Genomic DNA, 11,005 nt, shown 5'->3' with positions numbered 1-11,005 from the left:
AGCCTGGATTTCTAATCACAGTGGCATGATTCTTCTAAGGTTCTCCCTGCAGGGTTCAGGTTTTTACTCTTGAGGGGGGCTGTAGGGAACAGGTGGTTTTGTTGTAAGTGTTAGTGCCTGCTTTCCATTGCGCTTTTTGGGAGACTGAGTTCAAAGTCCGGGACAAAGCCAAACCGGCCTGGGTAAGAGCAGGACAGAGGACTGAGCGAGGGACCAGGTCTGGAGTCAGACTGTGCACAACCCTGGCTGTCCCCTCTCTTATTTTTATCAGGTCTCCCCTACACGAGGAAATGCTGTTTGTTGACCATTGTCAGAAGGAAGTGAGCACCACACCGGTTGCCGTGGGACTAAGAAACTGTTCTCAATGCTGATTTACCCTTGCAGACTGCAGGGCTCTTCTTGAACAGTGGTTTCAAAGAGTTAAACTGCTTCCATATGTCCAGCATGAGAATGGAGTTTGTAGCCTTTGGCAACCTCAGCTGAATCCAGCTGCAGCTGCTACCTGTGTGTTCCACTGTGTGTGTATGTGTGTGTATTCTCTCGCACACACACTCGTGCGTGCAGTGACATCTGAACCGTGTTCCGACTGTGTCAATGAAACTGTTATGTCTTTGTTGGGGGAGATATTAATTCTGAGCAATTACAGCTCTCTCTCCCCTCACTCCCTCCCACCCCTCCCCTCCCTTCATCTGCTCAGCAAGGACCATGGACCATGTCAAACAATATACAACAGAGAAGAATGCAAATAAACTTTAGTCTGCATTGCCCAGCGAAGCAGTTAGCCGCCCACTTGCAAGATACTTAACTCTTGTACACATGATACACAAAGAACGCTAGCTACTTTCACCAATCCCTTTAGACCAAAAAAAAAAAAAAAAAAAAGCAAAAGAACTGATCCTTGTCTTTCTATCTGTGAGGTTGCAGTTCCTCCTGCTAATAAAGGAGCTTTTTCCCATGATGCAGTGTGATAAGGATTGGCCTACATGTAGTCCAGCAAGCCACCGCTGATGTTTTCTTGATTAGGTGTCTTATCTTCCATTGAGCTGCATCTGATGAAGGTTGCTGACAGCATAATGGCTGGGAAAACGTCGGACAGCTCCATCAAATGGCAGCTATGCTATGACATGTCAGCCAGGACCTGGTGGATGGTAAGTTTGGCATGATAACCTTTATTTTCCACCCATCCCCAAAACTCCCCCCCCCTTCTTTCTTTTGAGCTCCTCCTTTATTGTTCCACGCACGTGTTATAAAGTTTGCTGCCTTCAGAAAGTTCAGGCTCGAGTTGTGGGAGCCCGGGGTGGCTCTGTACACCAGTGTGCAAGATAGGATTTCCCCGCTATTGTGGCCAGGGGCATAGGCCTTCTTTTTAAAAGGCGGCATGAGTTTTTGTTCACTTTTTAAAAAGAGAAAAAATGCAAATGGTACTGCTGGTCCCAGACTGGCTGCTGTGAAAAATATGGAGGTGGGGCAGTCAGTGGGGGACTGGAGCCTTCGTGGCTAATCGTTCTTGCATTGGTCTTAAAACAGAGTAATGTACTTCTTTCTTAAGCTCTCTGAATAACGATTTAGATAGTGTATTGTATCATGTTGTGTGCGCTCCCTCATCAGTATGCGACTGTCCCCCACACTTTGCCTTAATTTGGAATCCACCTCCCTTTCAGTGAATACTGTAACTGGAGCAACCACTGATTACTATGCCACTCAGTGTAATTAAATTTAGTTAATGAGGATATGCATATTCAGTTCATTATTTTCTTTGCTCAGGCAAATGTGTGTGGGTTTGTTATTGCTATTTTCCCCTTCATATTTGTCCAGCTGCAAATGTGGGGAAGAGGGAAAAAATATAAAACTTCAGGACACTGACAGATCCCAGAACTCAACTTTAAAAACAGTGTTAGGAAGAGACAAGCTATAACTTTTAAAATGCGAGTGTTGGGATTACAAGTGGTGTTTTGGGCAAAGAAAACCCTTCACATCAAAAAGAGCGTCCCATGATAAATGTCAGTATACTGATTTTTATTGTGTGGACAGTGGTCGCTTGTATGCCGTAGTCCTGCTGCAAATGGGGAAACTTCCCACTGGGCAGGAGTTAGTATGACTATTAGGTCCATCACTGGGCTAATTCATCTGAGAATTTGTTTTCTTTCTTTAGTCATTTTCTTCTTTCTTGCCCCTTGCGTTTATGTTTTGGTTGCTTTGGCTATTTTGCTGTGATGATTATTATGCTTACTGCAAAGGGTGGTGTTTCCCCCACAATTAGTACGGTGGGAGACAATGGGCACTTTCTTCAAGGTGAGGAGGGGTCTGGCCAGCAGTGTGGTCTGCTCCGCCGCTGTGCCCGGACAGAAGACATGAGCTCCTTCCACTTAGTTCTGGCTTCTGGCACTGCTGGGCAAGAGGATTTCCTATTAATGTGTTTGTATTCCCTGAAAGGTGGACTTTATGCTGTTGCTTCCTGAGAGCTCCCTGGGCAGAGGCTTCCCTGAGGGCAGGAGTCCTTCTCCCATTGTGTGAGAGGTGCAAGCCAGCAAAACTTTGCTGAGGCTACTTGTTGCAGTTTTGAATGCTGTGTTTCAGAAAGGCCAGTTCCTCAAGGTCTCTCTCTCTCTCTCTCTCTCTCTCTCTCTCTCTCTCTCACCTTTTATTCCCGTCGGAGTATGTTTTACGAGTAATACAAACTTTACAGTGGCAGGTTTCATTTGTGGTTGCCGTATCTCTTATTAGACATCAGAACTGACGCATACATGCTGCAGTGGACTCAGTAATTTGCAGTTCTTTGGGGGAAAGAGGTTGCAAAAGGTTTGTGTAAAAGATTTGCTTCGGGTGACCCAACCAAGGTTTGAAAGTAATATTTTAATAAGCCCCCCTGGCTCTTGAAACTATTATGTTAGAAGGCTCTAAGAAATACAATTTAAAATTAATGCTTTTAATAATTTTATTTCTGTTGGGTAAAATATCAAAAGATTTGCTCTAAGAAATTTTACTTGAAAACAGGTTGGCATGAGTGTGGTAAACTAATCATTATAAATATTTTGTCATTACATTTCATCATTCTACTTTTGTAAAGACAGAGTGCAGCTTCCCTGGAGAAAATTGTTATGAATTCTTTCTGTAAAGATTTATGTAAGCTGATTATTCGTATTTTTAAAATTATGCTATTGTGTTGCCCAAGAAGATGTAGAATATATACAGGGTTTGTTTCAGAAGTAAAAACACTAAATTAAAAATGTTCGTATAAATTATTTTCATATTTAACCTTCCTAAAGTTACATGAATAGTGTGGAAGTTTCCTATTAAGATAATTTTGTTTTAATAAAGATTGCTAATCTGAGACCAAAGTGTTTAAGAGATTATTCTTTAATGTGTCATTGAAAACTTAGGATGACAGATGCTTTGTGGAAAAGCTAATTAATTAAACTAAATTATTGCTTATCTTTACTAATATATTGGAAGCGAGAGGAAATCATATGGGGTTACTTTAATGTAGATCCCCAGTTTTTGATGTAAGGAATATTTTTAAAGATTCTTTTAAGGTTATTACAAAGTAATTTATTGTGAGGGTTTTTTTTTTTTTTTTTTTTTTTACCAAAACACTGGTTCTTTCATTTTTACAATACTTTGGTTTTGTATGTGTGTGTGTAAGAAAAGATACTGTATCCTTATTTGGCTTAATCAAATGAAATTTAATAACCAAATCCCAAATTCCAGAGCTTCAGTGTTAAAGTATCCCGGCAATTGCTTCCTGACTTATTGTCTGTTTCACTTAGATTCTCTTATCGTGTGACAATGATCATAAATTCTACTTGACAAGGAAAAAGCCCAAACAAGACGTAGTTGTCCAATTCTACATCTGTTTTACTTCCTAGATGGGCATGTTTTAGTAAAACAGAGGGAGGAAAAACGTTTTATTGAGACAGCTAAAAATAAACAAGCACAAGAAGAATAAACTTTGTGTGCATATTGTGTGTGTTAAATATCATCTACATATATGCAGGTTTTCAAATGGTGCCTCCTTACAAGTTTTCCTTTTTTAGATGATTTTGTGTGTGACTTCTTTCAAGAAGAAAAATCATATAAGCAGTTTCAATTACAGTTGGTTGGCTATATTTAGAGTTCTGTTGTTGACCTTTCACATTATTTAAAAATACCACTTGGAATGTATTAAAGATGTATCTCATAAATAGCACGTTTTATTAATGGTTACTAAAGGTCCTATATATTTCCTTTGAAACCACTGGTGACTAAAACTAATAAAAACAATTTGGGAGCTTTCCACTTTTATTTTGTACTGTTTACTTAAAGGTCTCCATGAGATTTATTAAAACTTCTTTGTTAGCTGCGTGGAACTTCAGTGTAGCGGATAGGCATTAGACATTTTTTCTCTAAATTTCGTAAGTCTAATCCTTTGATCCTATCAGAACCACGCCAGAACATTTGTAAGTTTATCTTAATCACAAAGGGTAATTATTCAAATATTAATCCATAAAATTAATTTGAAAAAACAAATTGCTAGACTATTCAACTTGCAGTTCTTTAAATCTTAAAGTAAATTAACATGTAAATAAAAATGATTTTATATTATCAAGGCATAATGATTATTCTTTGTCAAATGCGAATTAATCTACTTATTAATAACAGAGGTTTTGTTGAGAAAATTATTTTTACTTTTTTGAGAAGTTGAAGCAAGTGTTTTTACATAATTTTAATCATTTGGCTTAAGAAAATGTTAATAAAATAATAAAGATAGAATGTGTTTGTTTGACTGTTTAATAATTATTCCAAAGGCTAATTTTAATTTCATGACTACATTGAAGGGACTGTTTCCACAACAAATATTTCTCTAAACTTTTAAAAAAAAAATAGTCTTTTAGAAGTTGAATGTTTTGTTTTTTGTTTTTGTAATTTTTTGTTTTAACTGATAATTCTAAAATTAATATATCTTTTTAGAAATTTATTTTACTGCAAGCAAAAATTTCTAAACAGTTTGGTAATTATATATATATATATATATTCTGGTTAGTCTACTGACTAGAATAACAATATAATGACTAATAACCTAAGTTTAGACTCCTAATCTCTTAGTATTATTTAATTTCAAATTTTATTTCCAAGAACATTATTAAAATGAATGGACACCACACAAACCACATCGAGTTGTTGCCAGAAGATGTTATGTCAGACACTGGATCTATTTGTAGTACCGGAAACTATACAATGTATGCTTCATGCAATAGATTTGTATTAAGCCCATATTACATGCTAGGCTCTGTTCCAGGCACTTGGGAGATCAAGCCTATGTCCTCACTTTGGAATCAAATTCATGTCACAGTGTTATAGAAGGAGAATGCCATCTTATTAATGAAGCTTTTGAGTAGTTTCTGTTTTCCCTATGATGTTGGTAAATATATAGAGATTACTCTGTGGGTTTGTCACTCACTGTCGGAGATAGCAGGCACATCTTTTGACATTCTTTCTTAGATTCACAGGTGAAAGTTAACATTATAATTACCTTGAAGCCATCTTCTATATAATTAATGACATGAGTAAAGAATAAGGGTTTATTTTTACTGTTCTAAATAGCAGTTCCTGAGTAAAACACTTCCACCACCGTGATGACAGTGATTATGATTCTGCATGAAAAAATGATTTCAGTATGTGTAAATAATGTCACTGCTTTTTAAATTGACCACATTTTGTCACAGATTGCACCCTTTATCTTTATGCCTATATTCTTTAGTGATATATTCTAGTTTGTAGTACATTTTAAATGTGTAACAACATATTTAAATCAAGGCAAACTGTACCAAAGATGTGGTGAAACACATGAATATTCTTTTAAGACACTTTCTAACTTGACAATAATTTTTATTTGATTTTCCATGATTATTTTTTAACTTACATGCTGATATAACAAATGTAACCTATCAACTTTGGATAAGAAAACCTATCCTTGGGATTCTATCTTAATAAACAATGATTAGGTGGTTATTAATTTAATCAAAGAGTAACAAAACACTAGCGCCTGCCTATCCTCTTTTCCAGCTCTTTTTTGGAAGCAAAGGGTCATGTTCTCAAGGAGCGTTATCTCTTCCATCTATGGGAAAGCTGGTGTTGATTTTCCAGTTTAGAGACCAGTCAACAGAGATATCTGATGCTTACAATGTCATTGAAACTACAGCATATTTTTGTAACATGGCTGAATGATGTCAATCACTACCTTGAGGCATTTTTTAATTCCTCCAGATTGTTATTTTGTGACATTTTCTATGGTACAATTTGTAATATATAGTCTTGTGATGGGCTGGGAAAGTATATGCCGAGAGAAGAAATTATACCAGGGCAGGAAAAGAGAATTACATTCCCCTGTTGCTTTTCAATGTGCAAAATGGGATACAGAGATTCTGTGCAAAGTTGTTTTTACAAGAAGTCCTGCTAAGGAGTGTGTGTAGTTATACTGTATATTTCATTAACCTTAAGAATTTTAAACGCTTAGCAAAGATGCAGGAGAATTGAAAGTGCTCGTGAGTGTTAGTAAAGATCTTCATTATTTCAACTTGCACTAAGCGTGCCATGCAAGGGGACAGATTTAGCATATCATGTTAGGCAGCTTTAATAACTGTTTTTATTTCTCACTGTTCTCAAATACCTTTTAACCTATTGCTTCTCCTAGAAATGACTTTATTCAGAGCGCATTTTCTTTTAACTTCTCCTGTACTGTGCTCCTGCTCCAAGGTTGCAGCATAATGGATATGTTTATGAGTACCGGGTGGAATCCTGGGAAATGCAGATTTGGTGACCTCTGGCAAATGAATTTGCTCCTCTCATGGCTGGTAGAACCAGCTGTAAAGTGCAGATAATCATACTCATTACTTGTCGCTCCAACCTGTCGTGAGGATGAATGAGATGGAGCTGGCAAGGCACCTGGTGATTGCAGCAGAAATACAGGGTTCATGATGCACACACCAAGGAGGTTGATATGAGCTCTAACTGTTCATAGAGGCTCAGGTCGGGGCACGTAGTAGGTGATCAGAAAACACAGAGGGTGAGCTAACTGAATGGAACTTTAATTTTGTCTGTGGCGCTTTCGCAACTATATTGACTTCTTTTAAATTCCCGTAAACATTTTCATAGGAACTGCGTATGTTAAATGGACCATAAAAATTTAGTGTTTTTCACTTCAAATTGAAGCAGATTTCTTAAAAGCAAAGGCTCCTGATGTATTTTTTATGCTTAACAAGATGTAACAGCTAATATTACACATTAGCTTAATTTTAAACATGAACTACTATGATTTTTATGGGTAAAAGAAACCAATGATTACTGAGGGTCTCTTATTTGCCAGGTGTTTTCAAGGTACTTAGAAAGGCAATTTATATAAATCATCTCATTCATTCTTCAGCATAGCACAATGAAATTGGCATTACCAGCCCCACTTTGCAGATGAGGCCACACAACTCGGCGGTTAAGCAAGCGACTTGCCGAAGAGCCCTACAGTATCAGCGAGGCAGGCAGGGAGGGAGGAGCAGTGAAGCCACTGAGTCTGGGCTTCGTTCCGTTCCCAGAACCCGGGGATCAACAGTTTCATCTGAATGACCGGGGTTGTCCCTAATTATTTGTAACCGCAGTAAGGCGTTTGCCTTCGCCGCCCTGCACCTGCCTGCCCTCCAGCTTCATTCCTTGCCTTTTTCGGAGGCTGTACTCTGCTTGCATGTTTAATAGGCCGCGACCCTTGCTGCAGAGCTGTGTCTGAGAGTTATAGAGGTCCAGAATGGAAGTCCTTGACTTCTTTGGAAATGTGATTCCATTCATCAGTCCTCCAGACAATTAGACTTGCCATAGTCATAAACCATCTGGGGAAATTTTTGGAAAGCAGTTGGTGAGCAAAGCATTTTCATTTTTGAGTTTTGATAATATTCGTTTACTTCATGGGGCTCTTGTGAAGCTCCAGTGAGATAACATATAGTAAACAACATGTACAATACAAAACAAATCTAAGGTGTACATGTTACTAACTGATAGTGTTAAACATGGGGAAGGTTGTTGGCAAAGAAAAGCTTTTCAGAACTTTTCCAGCGCTCTGGAGTGTGGTGCAATGGCAGATTTCAGAAAATGCCATCTGAAATGTCATATGATGTTCTTTTCAAACTCTGCTGGCTTTGATAGGTTAATTCTTTGGATAGAGTTGTGCTATTATGTCACTAACATTCCATGCTGTAGTAGTGGTAACAATACCTACACTCCCTTTGTACATGTAACAGGAAGGTATGACTTAAGGAAAATTTCCAAAATATTGTCTTGGTGTTGACTCTTAAATTCTTTCACTGTGATATGTTTGTTCTTTCACTCATAACATGAAAGAGCCACAGTCATTCTTCAATGAAGTTACTGTCTCAACTGAGCATGTATCATGATGGGAAAGATGCAGCTCATCACATAATTACACATTATGCTGTAAATGGAGAGTTTTTAAAAAATATCTATTAGAGATCACTAGAGGTAACAGTGTCACCAACTATTCAAAATTAAACTCTAGTACTTCATGTGGTTTATGCTGTTGTAAGCTATACATATGAGTATTTGATATAAATGAGTCTATTTTATTGCACAGCGTTTGTTGTACATGGATTTAAAATTTATCTTACCCATTCGTTCAGTTCTACACCTAAATTAGAAGCCCAATGAGGAGAGGGACAAGGTCCTATTTATTAATCCTAAATAGTGTTTTGTGCAAAAAGGGCCCTTGACAAACAATGAGTAAGTCTGCTGCCACTGGTTTTACCGGTGGGATCTCAATGAGCGCCCCCTGCAGTCCCAAACTGACCAGTCATGATGGGCTCCTGGCCGGTGGCCCACAATTACCCAGCAGGCCTTTTCACAGTAAGATGTAAGTGTGTTAGAAGTATGCTGGAATTCGAAATTAGCAGTAAAGGTTTAAAATGGAATGTAAAAGTGGGAAGAAGGCCCCAAAGCAAAAGCAGCACATAAACATCTCCTTCAGGCAGCCAGGCTAATAAGAGGTATTACTAAATGGTAAGGCAGCAGGCAGAGTGCCCTGGGAGCAGCCCTTATCTATAGTTTCTCAGTTCTACCTTCATTACGGTGACTAAAACGTCTCAGTGGAAAAGAGCAGTGTAGTGTGGGAGTGTGATCAGACAAGGTGATTTTAGAATAACTTAGCTTTTTGTTTAGTTAGTATCTTGTTGACTGATTGATTGATTGATTGGTTTTTTGAGACAAGGTCTCACTGTTTAGCTCAGCGGAGCTTGAACTCACTATGTAGCCCAAGCTGGCCTCAAATCTGCAACGTCCCTCCTGCCTCAGTCTCCCAAGTACTGGGATTACAGGCATGGGCCACTATGCCCAGCTTTCGTGCCTTATTTCTGATGAAGTGAGTTTCATTTGAGAGGATCGAATGTTTCCATGCTAAAGTTTCAATTACGTTGCCAAGTTCACTACCTTATTGCCACACTGGAAAGGGCTCTGTCACAGACTGGCACTTTAATATCCTGTATCTTGGTCCAGGCTCAGAGGAACAGCCCAGGAATAATAGAAATCCAAGATGGAACCGATAGAGTACAGAGGGACATGGGGCTTCGGGAAGGTGAGAGAGACAGCACGCAAGCACTTGTTACTAAGCAGTGACTTCTAACTGACTTTGAAAAAGAGATGTTTTAAAGTGAAAACAAGAATCTATTTGGATTTGGCGTGTGAATGGAAACTGAGAACGCAGCTCCCAAGGCAGCACCAAGGGCGATCAGGTGTTCCAAGCTGCAGCTCCCTGCTCCGAGGAGCTCTTGAGCAAACGCGGGGGAGCAGTCTAGACACCCCAAAGACTGTATCCTTCCCAGTCAGATGCTGCCCCTCCACACGAACTACAGCTCCACAGCTAGCAAAAGCTCTTGTTCACTCACCACTCCCATGCTGCCTCCAGATAGTCTCCTGTGACATGGCGCTGAGGAGGCATGAGGGGGAACACTGGTCGTGAACCACACTTTTGCTCCCAAGCCCTCCTGTCACCAGTATGACCAGGAGCACAGCTCCCGTGTTAGAGCAGAGCAGGGGGAGAGCTGTGGCTACAGCTTTATTATGCTTTCCAAGGGTCTCCAATGGTTCTTATCAAGTTCCAGGGTTCAGTGCTGATACTGACAGGTAATATGAGGAAGGTTAGGAAGAAAATAAACATGTGTTCCTCCAATTTGGACTTTGGGCAGGTAAAAGTGGAAGAATATGAGACTAATAATAACATACATGCTGTAGCATGTGTTGAAGTGGATGACGACTCTTGTAATTTTCCAGAGTCACAGATAGTTTTCTGTTACTGATGGATCCGAGTAGTCTCATGTGAACTACTTTCACCTTCTCTGTAAAATTTCCCCTGGTTGTCTCTTGGGTAGAACTAACACATGTTCTGTGATACAATAATGACCTGGACTTGGAAGAAACAGTAATGTTTTTCTATTTATAAATAGAAGGAATAACACTAATTGCCATTTTATTTTTTTTTCAATAAGATATTCTTTATCTTATGTGGAGCTATTCATTTTATTGACACCAAAGGTGTTTATAAATGGTACCCCCACATAATACTAATTGCATGTTTATGTTGCATGAATGTTCAATCAATTAATTTACACACACGAATGCCGAGATATTAATGGCACATGTTAGCGTTTAATGGGAAAAAACCTAACAGTTAATTTGATGCATTGATCCGTGGGACCTGCTTGCAGATGTGAACCTGTGACCTCATCACAAGTGATTTGGCCAACAAACAGTAGCTTGTAATTATTATTATGCCATCATAAATTAATTAAGAATCAATCAATCAACTTGGAATGGGCTGCACCTCCACGTTTGTTGGTATGGGCTATTTCCCTTCACTTTACTGTCCTCCCACATGCTTGTCTTACCAGACACTTTGAAAGTCTTTGCTTGTGCTGGATGGGCTTTGATAGGGAGCATTAGCATAGGTGTAAAGAGATCTGGCTGATATTGATCAATATCT

At 38.9% G+C, this 11,005-nt stretch overlaps 1 protein-coding gene across 6 annotated transcripts in view; it reads left to right on the top strand.

The window, feature by feature from the left end:
* Nucleotides 1-1,037: 1,037 nt before the first annotated feature.
* The window catches only part of Nfib (nuclear factor I B), a 426,445-nt gene continuing 416,477 nt past the window's right edge, over nt 1,038-11,005 (top strand). For all 6 annotated transcript variants that reach the window (XM_063251311.1, XM_063251303.1, XM_063251299.1 and 3 more), the window contains exon 1: nt 1,038-1,148. In XM_063251311.1, coding sequence (XP_063107381.1) covers nt 1,053-1,148 — 96 coding nt within the window. In that variant the 5' untranslated portion in view covers nt 1,038-1,052. The remainder of the gene's footprint in view (nt 1,149-11,005) is intronic.

The sequence above is a fragment of the Cavia porcellus genome, unplaced genomic scaffold, assembly GCF_034190915.1.
Source record: "Cavia porcellus strain 051 isolate PalLab524CR breed Dunkin Hartley unplaced genomic scaffold, mCavPor4.1 scaffold_1, whole genome shotgun sequence".
Lineage (NCBI taxonomy): Eukaryota > Metazoa > Chordata > Mammalia > Rodentia > Caviidae > Cavia > Cavia porcellus.
This window is presented reverse-complemented; position numbering and strand designations above follow the sequence as displayed.